Source organism: Artemia franciscana, chromosome 4, assembly GCF_032884065.1.
Source record: "Artemia franciscana chromosome 4, ASM3288406v1, whole genome shotgun sequence".
Classification (NCBI taxonomy): domain Eukaryota; kingdom Metazoa; phylum Arthropoda; class Branchiopoda; order Anostraca; family Artemiidae; genus Artemia; species Artemia franciscana.
The window spans coordinates 32,044,812-32,064,365 of NC_088866.1; the positions used below are offsets into that span (position 1 = coordinate 32,044,812).

At 37.2% G+C, this 19,554-nt stretch overlaps 1 protein-coding gene across 1 annotated transcript; it reads right to left on the bottom strand.

Annotated features, from left to right (window-relative positions):
• Positions 1-3,347: 3,347 nt before the first annotated feature.
• LOC136026299 (tRNA (cytidine(32)/guanosine(34)-2'-O)-methyltransferase-like) lies at positions 3,348-19,258 on the bottom strand. The gene is made up of 2 exons (XM_065702714.1): positions 19,190-19,258; positions 3,348-4,346 (listed from the first exon to the last, which is right to left on the bottom strand). The coding sequence occupies exon 2, from the start codon at positions 4,342-4,344 to the stop codon at positions 3,394-3,396; it is 951 nt and encodes a 316-aa protein (XP_065558786.1). The 5' UTR covers positions 4,345-4,346; positions 19,190-19,258; the 3' UTR covers positions 3,348-3,393.
• Positions 19,259-19,554: the final 296 nt, after the last annotated feature.

Sequence of the window (19,554 nt, forward strand, 5' to 3'; positions counted from 1 at the left end):
CACAGGGAATATAAATTTTAATTATATGCACAGACAATGGGACAGCGAAGAATGTTGTATATTCGCATGTTTTACGTAGTTAAAAATATATATTTATATCTATCTCTATTCACAGGTGGGACACAGGGACACAGCTACAATGGCGCGTAACTAATATGGCGCGTAACGACTTACGCGAGCGGGGGGGTTTGGGGGGCACGAAGCGCCCCACCAACTAGGTGTTGGGGTGGCGCGAAGCGCCACTCCAACAGCTAGTTTTATATATATATATAGATGTCCCGGTGTCCCGGTCGTCATTTGTGTCCCGATGTCCCGGTCTGTAATTTCGTCAGTCGACAAACATGACGTCAGTCGACACACAAACATGACATCACTCGACAGACACACACACACACACACACACACACACACACACACACACACACACACACACACACACACACACACACACACACACACACACACACACACACACACACACACACACACACACACACACACACACACACACACACACAGACAACTTATTTATATATATATATTTATATATATATATATATATATATATATATATATATATATATATATATATATATATATATATATCTATATTCACAGGTGGGACACAGGGACACAACTACAATGGCGCGTAACGACTTACGCGCGCGGGGGGGGCTTTGGAGGGGGGGGGGGGGGGCGAAGCGCCCCCACCAACTAGGTGTTGGGGTGGCGCGATACGTCACCCCAACAGCTAGTATATATATATATATATATATATATATATATATATATATATATATATATATATATAGATATATATATATATATATATATATATATATATATATATATATATATATATATATATATATATATATATATATATATATATATATATATATATATATATATATATATATATATATATATATATATACATATATATATACTAGCTGTTGGGGTGGCGCTTCGCGCCACCCTAACACCTAGTTGGTGGGGCGCTTCGCGCCCCCCCAAGCTCCCCCACGCGCGTAAGTCGTTACGCGCCATATTAGTTACGCGCCATTGTAGTTGTGTCCCTGTGTCCCACCTGTGAATATAGATAGATTTATATATGTGTTTCAAACTACGTAAAAATTGCGAATATACAACATTCTTGGCTTTCCCATTGTCTGTCCATATACAAAGCCGTATGTACTAATAATGACGTCATATGCAAACGCTCTTTTTACAAACAAACAAACATGCATACACACAACTCGTTTTTATATAGATAGATAGATAGATAGATACAATACAAATTAACTACGTAAAACTTGTGAATATACAACAGTCTTCGCTGTCCCATTGTCTGTGTTGCAATCTTTTAAATTGAAAAAGCAGATCCGTTGGAATCATGGGAATGCGAGGAATAAGAACAGCCTCACCCTCATAAGGCCCTGTCAAGATTGTGGCCTCTATTAGGTTTTCCATTGTTTTTTTTACGGCAAGTCGCGTGCCATTGCAAAGCTTTGGTGGGTTGATATTTCTTAAAAGTATTATTGGTACGCCTATTTTTAGTTGTAGCACGTGTGGTGGAAACCCTGAAAGATCTATGGAATTTAAAAATTCAGATGGATAATTAACCGCTTCATTTGGTTCCAAAACTGTGTCGACTGACTTGTAAAGGACTGCCTGGTCTTGAATCTTGGTCAAAATAATATTGTTGATTTCGTGGACGTCTATATTTTTGGGTGCGAGAATCGTTCTTTCACTTAGCCATTTATTATTTTTATAATTTTTTAGAATATTCGGAAATACTTTTTCAATCAATTCATTTTTGGACGTCACTAAATTACAGAAATCAGCAGGTAGTTGTATACGTCCTGAAATTGAGTCTACTGGGAGCTTTCCGTTTCCCATTGCCAGCAATTGATCTGAAAATGTTTGACCAGAGTCATCGTTTTGCAATCGGACACGCATATTTGTAGTTAATTTTAATGTTTTTACGTGTGCCCATAGACTCTTTGAGCATCTTCATCAGTCATTGTAAACTTAAACATTAATAGATTTCTACGCGAACATATGTCTTATATAACTTGAATGACGTCACCTTCAAAGCAAAAATGACGGCAACTAATTTCATGACGTCAGCCGAAACATGACGTCACCTGATCCACAGATCCACAGACAGACAGACAACTTATTTTTATATATATAGATATATATATATATATATATATATATATATATATATATATATATATATATATATATATATATATATATATATACATATATATATATATATATATACACATATATATATATATATTCATCAATTAATACACTAAATATTTATGTTTATATACCATATAATTATAAGAATTCTAGCTTTGAAACTACTTATATAATTAGAATAATAATTAGATTATAATTATAAACTGATTATAAAAAATTATAAACTAATTAAGCTAGCACCTTTCCTGCGTAAAACAAAACCCAAATGAGAAAATTTCGTATAGAAAGATTTCAATAGAAAATAAAACTTTTCTGGAAAGAGCTCAGATAATACAGTCTTTGTTCATTATCTTTTCTTTAAGCAGCATGATGTTTATTGGATGTCATTCATTCCTAAAAACGGAATTATTACCCAAACATCATCCTATTAAGACAAACCTTAATAGGGCAAAGGAGGTAAGCATATCTCCTGACCGTTCCCATGCAATCCCAATAGCACGGAAGCGCTATTTTAGCAGTATTACAGTCAATTTTTTTATTAAAGCACCAAAAATCGCTATGTAGCATGCAAATTTAGGCAATTGTAGCACTTTAGAAGCAGACTGTAGTGGTAACCCAGGTTAGACGGATTGAACAAACCCCCCCCCCCACAAAATGTTTACCGGACTCATAAAAATGTAATGAAATGCATAAGACACATTTTTATTGTTTTTTTTTAAGTTTTCAGACACCCGTTCCTCTCCCCCCCCCCCCGAACTAAAATCCTGGACAGGGCCCTGGTATCAATAGATAAATAAATAGTAAAAACTGAACATAAAAATCCTTTTCTAAACACAAAGCACGATAAATAAAACCTACCAACCTGATCTAAGTCACCTCTATGCCTTTATTCGCCCAGAATAGGAAGAAATTTTGAATGTAGCAAACCAGAAAAATGGTTGGAGGCCCTTTTCCAATGCGGAGGTTGCAGCTCTAAGGTAAGACAAGATCACAGCCCTTAATTCAACTCTCAGCTTTGAATTCAGGTTTAAAAGGCATTCACATTCTATGTTATACAGTTCAATAATAGATATAATCTGTTATTACATGTGAGCGCCTAGACAAAAGGAAGTGACAATGTAATTCAATTCCAATATTTGATATTTTTATTAAAAAGAGAAACTTACAGAATTATTATTCATTCAGCTTTAAGTCTGACAGACCTTTCCCTAGGCTATCAGAATCTGCATTTATCCACAGAGACTTAGGTTTGGCTAGTTGATCTTTTCTTCTCATTTCTGCTGCTTGCTTATAGGGAGGGTTTATTGGGGGCTGTGTGGGAGGATGGTATGTATACAGTTCCTTCTCTTCATCACCTAACGTCAGTGGGTAGGTCATATCTGAATCGTAAGCACTCAGGTCTCCACATGCAACAAAAGGAACAATAATCCTGTTAGACCCTTCTAATTGATTCAATTCATTATAGGAATGATCGAGCAGAGGATTTCCCATCGTTGGTTTGTAGCCTTGTGGAGGAAAATACTTTTCACAAACTACAAAGGCTTCAATACTGGAGTTGCGAGAACTTCGCGGTTTAGCACAAGTGACTTTCTTAAAGAAAATTCTCAGTTGTGAATATAAAAGAGTTATATCTTTCCCTCTAAAAATTTTAGCAACAAATGTTCCACCCTCTTTCAAAACGTGGGTTGTGATATTTAATGCAGCAAGGATTAGTTGGGCTTGAACATATTCATCAATGTCATGAAGGCCCGTGACATCAGGAGCCCCATCACAGACAACCAAATCGGCTCTTCCCCCATCAAAGTGGCTGATAATCTGTTCTGCTGTGCTAAGCTGCGTAATGTCACCCTGAATCTGCGTTACCCCTGGTATTGGAGCCATGGCTTGCAGATCCACTGCAACAATTTTGACATCGTCGGGACTATTCTTTTCGTGGAGCTTCTTTGAAAGGACCTGACTCCAGCTTCCAGGAGCAGCACACAAATCAACGACTCTTTTTACATCGTTAAATATATTGAACTCCTCGTTGATGTGAAGCAACTTATATGCACTTCTAGCACGCCATCCTTCCTCTTTTGCTAGCCTGTAGTAGATGTCCCTTTTATCTTTTGAAGTTTTTCCCATAGCTAAAAAGAAAGAAAGAGTTAGTCGTTCAGTCAGACAAACTGAGTTTGATGACCCCACAAGAGATATTACAACAAACTAGAAAAAAGGCTACAGAAAAACCAAACAAAAAAGCATCTAAAAAAACAAAAACGAAAAGCTAAATAACTAAAAACAGGAGGGGGATAGAAACTAGATAATGCACTTGAAAGAATAGAAAGAGCATGCATAAAATATACAAAATGGAATGGTAAGATAGAAAAAGAGAAATTTGATTGTTCAACGATAAAAATGACCCAAATGACCCCACGAAGGGAAACAAACCAAAAAGAGATAAGAAAACAGCAACGAAAAGCAAAGCCAAAAAACAAGGGGATAAGAAATTGTGAAAGGCATTAGAAAGAATGGAAAGAGGATGCATAAAATATACAAACGGGATAGAACAACAGAAAAACCGAAATAGAAAGAAAGTGAAGCTTATAATCTTAATCTTGAAAAATAACTCTAGACTGAAATCCTTCTTTACATAAAAACTATATATATATATATATATATATATATATATATATATATTTTCTTTTACATTTAGGTCTAAATTTATATTTTTGATTCCGTTATATTAATCACTAATTTAGGAAAACAGTCTTCCTTTTCTCCTTCTGTCTCTCTTTTTTTTTCTTTTTTTTTGTGTTTGTGCTGTTGCATTGGTGATTTCTCTTTTCATGATATATATAGTCAGGTACATTTTAGCGATGCATCTTTGAATACGAGCATTGAGACCAATACTGTAACCATAACCACCTGGTTAAACGGGACAAGAGGCATCCAGAGGGAGTCTATTTGTCTTATAGAGGAACATATTCTGAAAGAGATGCATCCTCAGTTGTCTAAAGAGGTCTCAAATTGCGCAGGGGAAGGTATTTGACTACTACTACTACTAGGGGAGTACAACTGATTTTGTACTCCCCCCCCCCCGGACAAACTAGGGGAGTCTTCTTTGTCTACTTTGACTCTACCCCCGGACAAACTAGGGGAGTACAATTAGCATACATTCTTTTTGAAGAGGTTTGCTATTCAATTTTCGTCTTTTTTAAGGAGATGCTATGAAGAATGAGAGGGAAAAGATATGAATAGGTTTTAGAGAACTATTTTTACAAACTGAATTTTAGGTTGTCCTTCCAGACCATAAAATTTGCTTTTTTAAAGACTTATAGCAGGCAATTTTACCAGTCCCTCCTTTAACACAGAAAAATTTGAATAATTTTTACTAATAACATAGGCTACTTACCTTTTTGTTGCATAATCGTCATAATATCAGAGAAATCGACATCAAAAAGTAACCCTTTTTGACTTGTCACATCTTTTGTCTAACATTATAGCTAAAGTCGCAAACAAGTAAACGTTTACTATCATTGTGGTGTAATATAACTTTTAACATGAATAATTAACCAACATTGAACAGAGGTGAAAATACTCAATTTAGAGAATATGTGCTGAGTAAGCAGATGAAAGGAAGCAAAGCTGGTTCTATCTTTTCTTAATAAAACATTGGTGTTATTATTCAGTATTGTATTGCCCTTTGTTAAAGCAACCAATCAAAAATTGGGAGGGGGTGCTTTAACCTGGTTGGCTGCCTTGTTGTCTAGCTCCTGCCCTTACAATTATGCTTGCATTATCACACATTAAAACACTTGTGGACATGGCCCTTCGATTTTCTTTATGTTTATTATTTTGTTTTTAAACAAGAGCAATGTAATTGCAGACTGCATTGGAATGTTGTTGCTACTGTACTTATGGCCTCATTTAACACCAGTTTTTTTATACCGCCATTTGTTCATGAGAAGCACTCAACAGAGATTTTCAGGAATTCCCGTCTTCAGAGTTGCAACGTATATCAGAAAAAAATCACCTTACTCTATAGTAAGGTAAATAGATTAAGGTGACTTAATCACCTTAATCTAATTGAGACTTTTAAGGTCCTCTGGACCTGTATTGCTCTTCAGTCAATTACTCCCAGTCAAACCTCCACTGGCTCTTCTCCCACTTCTTGTCAAGTCGTAAATTGAAAGACTGGATGGAGGTAGCACTGACAGTTGAGTCCTTCAATTCATTCCTGTGGTTCATGACATTTCTCGAGAATTACATTTGTGGGATTCTCCATCGGGAGCTTAACTATGGTAGCTTTTTTAAGTCTCCTCTTGTTTGATGATAGCTGGTGCTATGACTGCCAATAAAGATTAAAGTTTTCTTTTTCAAGTTTGTAACTCAGCATCATATCGCTACACATGCGTCTGTAGACGAGGGTAGGTAGCTTGAGTCGCTTGAGGCGGTCCTCATATGAAGCTAATTTTAGGCTTGCCATGTACTTTGTTACTTGTCTTTGAGTATTTGTGATGATCCTTACATCTTGCCGATAAGAGTGACCAGCAAGGCACATGCCAAAATCTAGATGGGGTCTAACAAGATATTCAAAAGTTTTATGAATAGAGCTGCCTCTCGGCTATTTATGATCTGTTTCAATAGGTCAAGGGCGGAATTTGCTCTGGAAACAACATGCTGAACGTGACTGTGGAACCTCAGCTTGTAGTTGACAATGACACCAAGGTCCCATTCTTCTTCTTGATTCTCTAAACGGTCTTTTATTTTAGTGATGAGACTGAAAATTGAGTAGATAGCCATTGGGTTGTTGGGTCTAAGGTGCAAAATACAGCCTTGGGCTGTATTGAATTGGAGAAGCCAGTATTGAGTCCCATCCTATAGCCTGTCTACGTTGTGTTGGGTGTTCTGTGGGTTTGCAATGCCAATAGGTTTGGCACCATCAGCGAACAAATGCACATGATTATCAACACGATTGAAAATGTCATTGATGTACATCAGGAAAAGAGTTGGGCCTAGTACTGCTCCCTGTGGTACCCCACTCATCACTATGACCTCATCAAAGTAGATTGACTGGCCACCCACCTTGAACAAACAGACTTTCTGCTTAAAGTTGGTGAGGAAATTCATTAACGAGTTTATCATGGCTTAATCGATGCCGGCAGGAAATAGTTTGGATCGCATTTGACTATGAGGTACCTTGTCAAAAGCCTTGAGGAGATCTAGCAGGACTAGGTCGACTGGATGTCCTTAGTCAATCAGGTTTGTAATTACTTTGTATGATTCTAATAGGTTCGTTTCGATTGATTTTCCTGACTAGAATCCGTGCTGCTTAGGTGACAAGACCTAGTTGGTGGTTATATGTTCAGGGATTGGATCATTAACAATGCGTTCCAGCATCTTAACAAGAGCTGAAGTTAGGCTAATAGGTCAATAATTCTCAGAATTGGTGCGATCAGCCTTTTCGAACAGTGATCGCTATGTAATCGTTATGTTGGCTATTTTCCAGTCTGCTGGTAGCTCTATAGAGGCAAATAATTTCTAGAAGATTCTTTAGTGGGGTCTGCTATCTTTTAGTAGTCTGGGATGTGTATTATCAGGTCTTGGTGACTTATTAGCATCTGAATTTTGTAAACGTTTAAGGACATCTGTAGATGATACTGTGGTACTTTCCATTGAGACTTTTATATCGTAGTTTTTTGGGGAAGGCAAAGGGCCATCAGGCTCAGTGGTAAAAACTGAGAGAAATTGCAGATCCAGTCAGTTGGCAAGCTTGTTAGTGTCTGTAACTTCTCCATCTTGACTTCATCAGCAAGTTTGGATTCAAAGCTCGTTTACAAGGCCCACGTATAGTTTTTAAGTTTTTTTCAGAATTTTGAACATTTTTGTTTTGTTTTTGGGGGATTGGTGCTTTTTATATTTCTTCCATTGTCTGCTTTTATGGTTGCTCTTCATCTCTTTTGTCATTGTCAGAAGTCTTCTCAGCGAAGCCCTGACGAGATCTAGCAGGACTAGGTCGACTGGATGTCCTTGGTAAATCAGATTTGTAATTACTTTGTATGATTCTTATAGGTTCGTTTCGATTGATTTTCCTGACTAGAATCCATGCTGCATAGGTGACAAGATCTTGTTGGTGGTTAAATGTTCAAGCATTGGATCATTAACAATGCGTTCAAGCATCTTAACAAGAGCTGAAGTTACGCTAATAGGTTGACAATTCTCAGACTTGGTGCGATCACCTATTTCGAATGGTGATTGCTATGTAATCGTTATGTTGGCTATTTTCCAGTCTGCTGGTAGCTCTATAGAGGCAAGTGAAATCTGGAAGATTCTTTTGAGGGGTCTGCTAACTTTTAGTAGTCTGAGATGTATATTATCAGGTCCTGGTGACTTATCAGCATCTAACTTTTGTAAACGTTCAAGGACATCTTTAGACGATACCGTGGTACTTTCCATTGAGGCTTTTATATCGTAGTTTTGTGGGGAAGGTAAAGGGACATCAGGCTCAGTTGCGAAAACTGAGAGAAATTGCAGGTACAGTAAGTGGGCAAGCTTGTTAGTGTCTGTAGCTTCTCCATCTTGGCTTCATCAGGAAGTTTGGATTCAAAACTCATATACAAGGCCCACGTCAAGTTTTTAAGTTTGTTCCAGAATTTGAATATTTTTTTGTTTGTTTTCTCGGGATTAGTGCTTTTTATATTTCTTCCAATGCCTGCTTTTATGGTTGCTCTTAATCTCTTTCGTCATTGTCAGAAATCCTCTCGGTTTGGGGACAAATTTGCTGGAAGTGTACTATTTTGTTTTGTTTATTAGTAATTCTTTGAAGCACTGCAATTGTTCTTCTAAAGAACCAGATAAGACATAATCCCATGCAATGCTGCGAAGACTTATTCTAATCTTCTCACAATCAATAAGGATCTTCTTGATGAGGCGATTTGTTTATCTGAGGAATGTTGTTCTGATATCTATAGTAATATGACCACTCTTTCCCATTAGGGGCATGTATGCGGTTCACACGAGAGCTTCTGGTTTCCTCAGAAATACAAAGTCGAGATGGCTTGATTGCTGTCCAGTTGTATCATTATTTTGTGCAAAACCAAGCTAAAAGCTGAAGTTACTAAGTGGGCCCATGATCCATAAATTACCCCCTTTCATTCAGCTTTTTATCACAAAAACAGACATATTACAACCTCTTTGAAACAGAACCAAAAAAGCAAGATAAACCTATACTGTTGGATGTACAGAGCAGCCATGTGGTCCCTCAAATACACCCTCCCCAACATTAATGTTTTACGGAAACTAATCATGTTACACAACTTACTCAAGCCAGAAAAAGAACAGCTAAATTACGGCTAAAATACTTGGATAGATGAGGTGTGACAGAAAAGCAATGAGACCTGATTTGCTTCTAAGGGGATGTGGCACCTAAAAGACTTGCCCTTTCTTGTCCATCATAAACATTTTTAGTTTATGTGGTAAAACTATTTAAAATTATGTTGGCGGCCATGATACGAATTGTAGAACTTAAATAATAGATTTAAATAAACCAGAAAAAAACTAAAAGCCGATACAGAATTCCTAAAATCTTTCAATTTGGGTCTGATATAGAGATATTCAGTTCTGATGAGACTTACATCATTGGGAAGTGTGAATTTTGTTTTTCCTATTAACCCAACCAGAATTTTCTAATTTAAGTTCGGAAAAGGTCAGGAAAGATCGAAATATATCTAGAATCTTTAAATTAGCCAAGCAGTTTGCTATTAGATCTCACCTATATAGAGCTCTACATTTTTATCTTAATTAGCCAACTAGTAAGCTAATATTAGACTTATATATATATACTAGCTGTTAGGGTGGCGCTTTGCGCCACCCCAACACCTAGTTGGTGGGGCGCTTCACGCCCCCCAAGCCCCCCGCGCGTAAGTCATTATGCGCCATAATAGTTACGTGCCATTGTAGTTGTGTCCCTGTGTCCCACCTGTGAATAGAGATAGATATAAATATATGTTTTTAACTACGTAAAACATGCGAATATACAACATTCTTCGCTGTCCCATTCTCTGTGTATATAAATAGATTGTCAGGTTTACTGACTCTTGAACATGCAACGTATAACTGTCCATGGGAAAAACAATCCGTATTCAGATCTATTCCTCATTATTCTAATGATGCGTCCCTGTGTCCCGGTCGTCATTTATATTCCCTGTGTCCCGGTCGTCATTTGTGTCCCGGTGTCCCAGTTTGTAATTTCTCTTTGAGTGTTCCGGTCGTCATTTATATTCCCTGTGTCCCGGTCGTCATTTGTGTCCTGGTGTCCCGGTCTGTAATTTCTATTCGAACAATCCCTGTGTCCCGGTCGTCATTTATATATCCCGCCTGTGCCCCCGGCGTCCCCGTTGTAGTTGTGTCCCTGTGTCCCGGTCGTCATTTATATTCCCTGTGTCCCGGTCGTGATTTGTGTCCGGATGTCCCAGTCTGTAATTTCTCTTTGAGGTTCCCGGTCGTCATTTATATTCCCTCTGTCTCGGTCGTCATTTGTGTCCCGGTCTGTAATTTCTCTTTGAGTGTTTTTTCTTTTTAGTTTTTTACCTTTTTTCTTTTTTCAGTTTTCTTTTTCTTCTTTATTTTTCAGCGTCACTATGATGTACATATCGCCGAACCTTTGTTTTTTTAACTTAAATCTGGTAGGCATTGATGACCTTATGCAAGTCTAAATCCCAAACCCAATCAACATCGCTATCATTTTCAGTTTTGTTATGTTTTGACTCTCGCTATCCAGGTGGATTTTTATCTAACTGCGCGGTTTTGCGTTCTTTAGCCGCAAGCCTGTTTTCTTGCTGTTCTTGTGATTCCTCGGCACGCTTTCTTTTCTTACTTTCTCTATCAGCCGCAAGCCTGTTTTCTTGCTGTTCTTGTGATTCCTCGGCACGCTTTCTTTTCTTACTTTCTCTATCAGCAGCAAGTGTTTTGGCATAGACACTTTGAGCAGCTTCCTCGGCTGTTACCGTTGTAGGTTCTTCAGTCATTTTACAATTACAAATTTTTCCGTGAACAAATGTCTTAAATACCTTTAATGACGTCATCGTCATAACAAACATGACGACAACTAACTTCATGACGTCAGTCGACACACAAACATGACGTCACTCGACACACACACACACACAGAGAGACAACTTATTTATATATATATATATATATATATATATATATATATATATATATATATGTATATATATATATATATATATATATATATATTTATATATATATATATATATATATATATATATATAGACTAGCTGTTGGGGTTGCGTTTCGCGCCCCCCAAAGCGCCCGCGCGCGCAAGTCTTTACGCGCCATTGTAGTTGTGTCCTTGTGTCCCACCTGTGAATATAGATATATATATATATATATATATATATATATATATATATATATATATATATATATATATATATATATATATATATATATATATATATATATATATATATATATATATATATATATATATATATATATATATTTAACTACGTAAAACTTGCGAATGTACAACATTCTTGGCTGTCCCATTGTCTGTGCATATAAATAGATTGTCAGGTTTATCGACTCTTGAACATGCATCATATAACTGTCCATGGGAAAAACAATCTGTATTCAGATCTATACCTCATTATGATGTGTCCCTGTGTCCTGGTCGTCATTTATATTCCCTGTGTCCCGGTCGTCATTTGTGTCCCAGTGTCCCAGTTTGTAATTTCTCTTTGAGTGTCCCGGTTGTCATTTATATTCCCTGTGTCCGGTCGTCATTTGTGTCCCGGTGTCCCGATCTGTAATTTCTATTCAAACAATCCCTGTGTCCCGGTCGTCATTTATATATCCCGCCTGTGCCCCCCGCGTCCCCATTGTAGTTGTGTCCCTGTGTCCCGGTTGTCATTTATATTTCCTGTGTCCCGGTCGTGATTTGTGTCCGGGTGTCCCAGTCTGTAATTTCTCTTTGAGGTTCCCGGTCGTCATTTATATTCCCTCTGTCTCGGTCGTCATTTGTGTCCCGGTCTGTAATTTCCTGTGCCCCCGGCGTCCCCGTTGTAGTTGTGTCCCTGTGTCCCGGTCGTCATTTATATTCCCTGTGTCACGGTCGTGATTTGTGTCCGGGTGTCCCAGTCTGTAATTTCTCTTTGAGGTTCCCGGTCGTCATTTATATTCCCTCTGTCTCGGTCGTCATTTGTGTCCCAGTCTGTAATTTCTCTTTGAGTGTTTTTTCTTTTTAGTTTTTTTTTAGTTTTTTACCTTTTTTCTTTTTCTTCTTTATTTTTCAGCGTCACTATGAAGTACATATCGCCGAACCTTTGTTTTTTTAACTTAAATCTGGTAGGCATTGATGACCTTATCCAAGTCAAAATCCCAAACCCAATCATCATCGCTATCATTTTCAGTTTTGATATGTTTTGACTCTCGCTGTCCAGGTGGATTTTCATCTAACTGCGCGGTTTTGCGTTCTTTAGCCGCAAGCCTGTTTTCTTGCTGTTTTTGTGATTCCTCGGCACGCTTTCTTTTCTTACTTTCTCTATCAGCCGTGAGCCTGTTTTCTTGCTGTTCTTATGATTCCTCGGCACGCTTTCTTTTCTTACTTTCTCTATCAGCAGCAAGTTTTTTGGCATAGACTCTTTGAGCAGCTTCCTCGGCTGTTGCCATTGTAGGTTCTTCAGTCATTTTACAATTAAATATTTTTCCGTGAACGAATGTCTTAAATACCTTTAATGACGTCATCGTCATAACAAACATTACGACAACTAACTTCATGACGTCAGTCGACACACAAACATGAGGTCACTCGACACACACACACACACGCACACACAGACAACTTATTTTTATATATATATATATATATATATATATATATATATATATATACACTATCAAGTTAGTTAACTAGTTGGCTATTATTATCCCATGTTTAGACTAGCCAACCAGTTGGCTATTAGATCTCACCTATATATACACTTCAGCGTGAATTAGCCAACTAGTCAGCTAATTATAGAAATGTATATACTTTTTAGAATTAGCTAACTAGCTGACTATTAATATCCCATACATATATAAACTTTACTTTAAAAAAGCAAATCAGTCAGCTATCAATGAAGTTTCTAATACACAGTAGAATTAGCTAACTAGTTGGCTATGGAAGTCTCAGCTATATACATATGTTTAGATTAGCAAACCAGTTGGCTAATTACATCTCACCTAAATATATACTTCAGCCTGAATTAGCTGACTAGTCAGCTAATAAGAGAACTGTATATACTTAATAGAATTGGTTAACTAGTTTGCTATTAATATCCTTGTGTATATTTAAACTATAGTTTGGAATAGCAAATTGGTTAGTTATCAATGTGATTTGAAGTGAAATTAACTTAGATTTTCTCTTCCCCATCATTTTCTATGATTGGCTGGGAGAAGTCACAGGTGGGGATATGGAACATCTTGCTTTCCACTCGTCATCTCTATATAACATTTAGACTACTTGGCTAATATCATATTGCTTTATGTATAAACGTCCTAAATATAGCCAACCAGTTGGCTATTGAAAAACAGTTTAAGTGAGCAAAAATATATAAAATAGCAAACTGGTTGGCTACTGAATTGAGTCAATGTATATACAGAAAAAGAAATTAGCAAACCAGGATTCTCCCCACAAGTGCTAACAATTCTTTTTTTTAAACAGGGAAGGGGGTAGGGACCAAGTTGCTGATTTGACTTCATATAAGGAAAAGGGGATAAGAAGAGGGTTAGGGAAATGGGGCTTAGAAAAGAGATGACCAGGATGAAGAAAAGATGTGATTGTTTTAGCAGAGTGCAAATTATAATTGACTTGAAGTGCCCATTAATGTAGATTTTTTCTTTCCCATCATTTATCTATGATTGGCCAGCAGGGATTGGAACTGGGGATTGAAATTTTTGTTTATTTTAATTATGTTTACACCCAGCTTTGCTTGCTATAGTGCTTTGCTTGCTTATGTTTATTGTCACTTTTGTTTGTACGTGTTTGGGTCTCCAATAAACTATTGAAACAGAAAAGAGAGGAAACGTTACATGGTGTCAAAAGTGGGATCATGGATAGTACACTACACCCAATACTACACCCAATTGGGTGTAGTACACCACACCCAAGCAGCATTGTGAAATCAAGTTCTCTGGACCACTGAGTGGAAATAGGGAAGCTGTGAAATGTTCGTACCTGCTCATTTGGGTTGACGAGAAAGGTCGTGATATCTTTAACACTTGGAATCTCACAGCTGAAGAAAACAATAAAATCCGAGTGTATATGGACAAGTTCAATGAGCATGTTCAACCAAGTGCGAATCCGATTTTTGGAAGACCTATATTCCACAAAAGGAATCAAAATGAAGGTTAAACCGTGGAGGGATACACCACAGAACTAAAGTTACTAGCAATTGACTGCAAGTTTGGTGACACTTCAGATGACATGATCAACGACAGACTAGTGTTTGGAGTAAAGAATGACCTGACAAGAGAAAAGCTCTTGAGTGAAGGTGGGATATTGACATTAGCACAAGCCATCCAGATCAGTTGAGCTATCGAAACAGTTCAGGAGACCCAGGAACAAATGAACTTAGCAGGGAAGCCATCTTGCATGAAACAAGAAATAGAAGCAGTGAGGAGAGTAAAACACCACTGTGCTATTCATGTGGTGGTTTATATTCACGTGAGCACAGGTGCCCAGCAAAGGTAACAACGTGCACAAAATGCCATAAGCCTAACCATTTTACAAAGGTATGTAGGAGCAAAAACTTAAATGAGGTAGAGACTGCAGAAGATGATGAAGGACAAGAATTCTACATTAAAGCTATTGACAGTTTGTCTGCAGAAGCTCCAGAGAAACCCTTCATAGCAATAAGGCTTACCCAGTACAACACTGACATCAAGTTCAGTGGAAGATTGTTGGAACCATTAATCTAATCCTACAGAATAAAAAGGAGAGCTACAGTAGCGTTTGCCTCAAGATTGCTTAGTTAGACTGAGAGACAATACTATCAGATGGAGAAAGAGTTGTTGGCCATAAAGTTTGCCTGCAAGGACTTTCATCAGTACTTGTTTGGTCGAAAAGACTTTGTTACAACAGACCACAAACCCCTGGAACCTATCCTTAGCAAGGCAATAAACAGCACCCCACCAAGGCCTCAGCGTATGATGTTAGCCATCCAGCCTTATGACCTGACAATCCACTACAGACAGGGAAAAGAAACACCTGTGGCAGATATACTCTCCTGCTCGCACTTCCCTGATATGGATAAGGAAGCTGCAAGCAAGGGAGAACTAGCCATACACACTTTCTTCCAACTGATAACAATCACAGAAAAAAGAATGGAGCATATATGGCAGGAATCAATCCAAGATGAGGAACTGATCATATTGATGCAGGTCATAGAAAATGGTTGGCCTGAAAACCAAAAAGATGCCCCATCTCAACTACCCCTTAATGGAACTACTGAGATGAGTTGGTCATGAATAATGGGCTCATTCTCAAAGGGCTGTCATTCTCAAAGCGCTGAGGTCGGAAATGTTGAGGCAACTCCACTCATTACACTTGGAAATTTTAAAAACAAAGGAGAGAGCCAGAACTGTCATATTTTGGCCAAATATTGCTGGAAATATTGAGAAAATGATCAACACCTGTGTTACTCCCTGCCAGTTCCGAAACAGGCAACAAAAAGATCACCTAACTAACATGGAAATACCTTTATACCCTTTCCAGCATGTTGGAGCAGATCTGTTCACATTTAGAGGTCAAGAATACCTTATCACCACAGACTACTACAGCCAACGGTTTGAGATTGATAAGTTGACTTCAACCACCTCATTCCAGGTAATCAGCAAACTCAAGGTGCATTTTGCACGTCACGGTTTCCCAGAAAATATGACAACCATTAACGGCCTGCAGTTTTCATCACAAGAATTCAAAACGTTTACATCAAGCTGGAGCATTGAAAATGTAATACCAAGTCCACAATATCCTCAGGCAAATGGCCTTAGCAAGAAGGCTGTCAAAATAGCCAAGTGCATCATGGTAAAGGCAGTGGATAGCAGGACAGACCCATACATGATATTGCTAGAATTCCAGAACACCCTGGTCAACAGAGCCCACTCACAAGCTCAACTGTTGATGAGCAGACAGCTGCACTCAGTATTACCAGTTCTACCACAAGCCCTATACACCAAACTGGTAGATAGTTCAACATTTACAGAATCCAGAAGGAAAGTTCAGCTGAAGCAGAAAACTGCATACAATTGAGGATCAAGGAGAGCAACAGAGGTCAACCCAAACCAGAAAGTGTGGGTAAAACTTTCTGAGGACTCAAAATGGGAAAAAGCAACCATCAAGAAAAAATACAATAAAACCCCTTGATCCTACAACTTCTCCCTCGAAAGTGGAGACATCTTCAGACAAAACAAGAGGGATATAAGACCTTGGTATGAATTCGCCTCATCCACAACATATGATGGGTAACAAATAGGCACTGCTGACACCATACCACCCATGGGGCAATCACTTCAAGCATCTAAGCCAGATAAACAAACCTCAATCAAGTTTGTCACAGAAGACACCTGGAGTAGCACACCACTGCAAATTCAAGCTCCTACTTGACCCACTCCAACCACAAGATTCAAAGATTCAAACTTACTCTTTGCAGACAAAGAGTATGTTTGGGAATAAGAGGGTAAATATTCTGCTGGTCTTCTTTCATTCAGCAAAAAGAATATATTATAGGTAAAGTTTATTTTTCTTACATTATGTCTTCAAATTGGCAAGGTTTTTTTCTCCTATACAATTTAAAGCTAAGAAAGCCAGACAATATTTTTTTTTTGAGTAGCAGAAACAGAATTGTTTAATGAAACACTGGCAAAAAACAATGCTGGCTAAAAAATGACAGAAATGTAATAATTTGGTGGGACTTTCTAAAACAAAAAGAATAAATAGTGAGATAACCAACTGGTTAGCTAATTCTGCTGTATAAGCTATTAGAAACTATATTGATAGCTAACTATAAGGCCACTTCAGGCTGAAAGGTATATTTAGGTGAGACTTTAATAGCCAACTAGTAAGCTAATTTTTTAAGTACATTAGGAGTTTTATCAATAGCTGACAAGTTTGCTATTTTAAGCTTAAGTTTATATATACATGGAATAATATAGCCAACTAGTTAAGTAATTCTATAAAGTATATACAGTTCTCTTATTAGCTGACTAGTTGGCTAATTCAGACTGAAGTGAATATTTAGGTGAGATATAATAGCCAACTGGTTGGCTAATCTAAATATGTAGAACTTTGGATACTTTATTGATAGCTGACTAGTTAGCAGTTCACCATACACATCTATTGATAGATGTATGAGCAGTCCATCACATAAACAGACATATTAAGAAAATAATTCTCACTTCATAATATGCACAACAATCCTAGTTAATATATTTTGCAGCAGAAGAACCTTTATCTTCACTCCTTTCTTTGTTTTTTTCTAGTTTTTCAAAGAAATTTACAAATTCCTTTGAGCCTATATATTAACAGAGCATATACCCCAACCCACTAATATAATAATATATACCCAATATTGCATTCTTGATATAAGGTTCATTTCTATCATAAATGAACTTTACCCCCATCCCTAAATACATCCAAATCAGGGTATATATGGGCACATCATGGAGGTGGGGTATAGTTCACTTGTGAGGTAATATTTGAAGGTTATATTTAGATTCAGAATTCAATTCTGTGCATATATTTGCAAATTAGAGGAATGGGGGTTCATACTCTGTTAATAATGCAACAAAATGCATAAGAAGTCAAGCATCAACCTCATATGAGGACTGCCTCAAGTACTTCAAACTACCCACTCTGGTTTACTGACATTTGCACAGCAATATGATGCTTACTTACAAGCTACAGAACAAAAAGTCAGCAATCTTTAGCAGCAATCTCAGTACCAGCCAGCACAACACAAGAGGACACTCCAAGAAGCTACCAAAGTCAAGCTCCTGATCTAAAACTCACCAAACATTCTTTTTGAGAAGAATCATAAACCATTGGAATAAACTGAAAGATTCAACTGTCAGTGCTCCCTCCATCCAGTCCTTCAAAAGCCAACTTGACAAAGAGTAAGAGAAGAAGCAGTGGAGGTTTGACTGGCAGTCATCATCTTAAGAGTACTACAGGTCTGGAAGACCTTAAAGCTCTCAGATGGATTAAGGTAATTAAGGTAAGAAAATATATAGGTTATAAGAAATTCATAAATTTCTTAGAAAAACTGGAAAAACAAGGAAAGAAGTGAGGATAAAGGTTCTCCTGCTGCAAAATATGTCAACTAGAATTATTGTGCATATTATGAAGTAATAATTGTTTTGTTAATATGTAGGCTTATGTGGTGGACTGCTCATAGATCTATATCTAAACTTGTTTTCAAAACAATATTTTACAATTAAGACTAAGAAAAATCATAATTATCATTCCTAAGTCAGATGCAAATGACAGTTTCTTCTCAATAGACAGCTTTTTTTTAGAAACATGTTTGTACAAATCCTTACATGTTTACTTTAGATACATTTATCCTTATATACATGTTTGTAGAAAATCCTTATATCACTCCAAGCTGCAATTTAAGATAATTTAAGGCACACTTTCAACTACTACTGACTGTTTTACTTTGGGACCCCCCAAAGGGCTCGAATGGAATTTCCCCCTCCCCCCTGAAACAATTACTGAAATTTGAAAGAGCATAAGAACAGGAATAAAGTGATGTGCCCACTTTCCTCCTAGCTGAAATTTTAGTGAAAAGCAGTTTCCAGTATTTTATAATGTTTCCTTGCGGAAAGTGAAAGCACGAAACCAAATAATCAATACCAATATAATTATGGATTAAATTCTTATTAGTTTTGACAGCCTAGATATTAGAAAAAAATTATCTACCAGTATTGTATGTAATTAGTCTTCCAAATAGACGATAGACGAAGCAGGTCAATTTTATTTAAAAATTGGCAAATGAATAGCGCTACCTATTATCTTAGCAGTATGAATAGCGAGCCAAAACACCTTAATATGCATAGGAATAAGCTAAATCAAGCTCTAGAAGCTAAGAAAAATATTCAAAGAGCTAAACTATATTAGTCCAGGCTAGCTATGCCTAATTGAAAATATAATTCTTATCATCTATTTTCACTTCCCAAGAAATATCTCCCCAGGCACAGAGGATTACATCTTGGACTGAAAGGACATTACCCGAATGTGCTTTGCCAAATATTAAATAAAAAAAACAAGTTTTTTAAATGAAAGTA

Bases quoted from the DNA above. Each gene is read 5' to 3' on its own strand.
- LOC136026299 (XM_065702714.1), bottom strand. From the start codon at position 4,344: ATGGGAAAAACTTCAAAAGATAAAAGGGACATCTACTACAGGCTAGCA.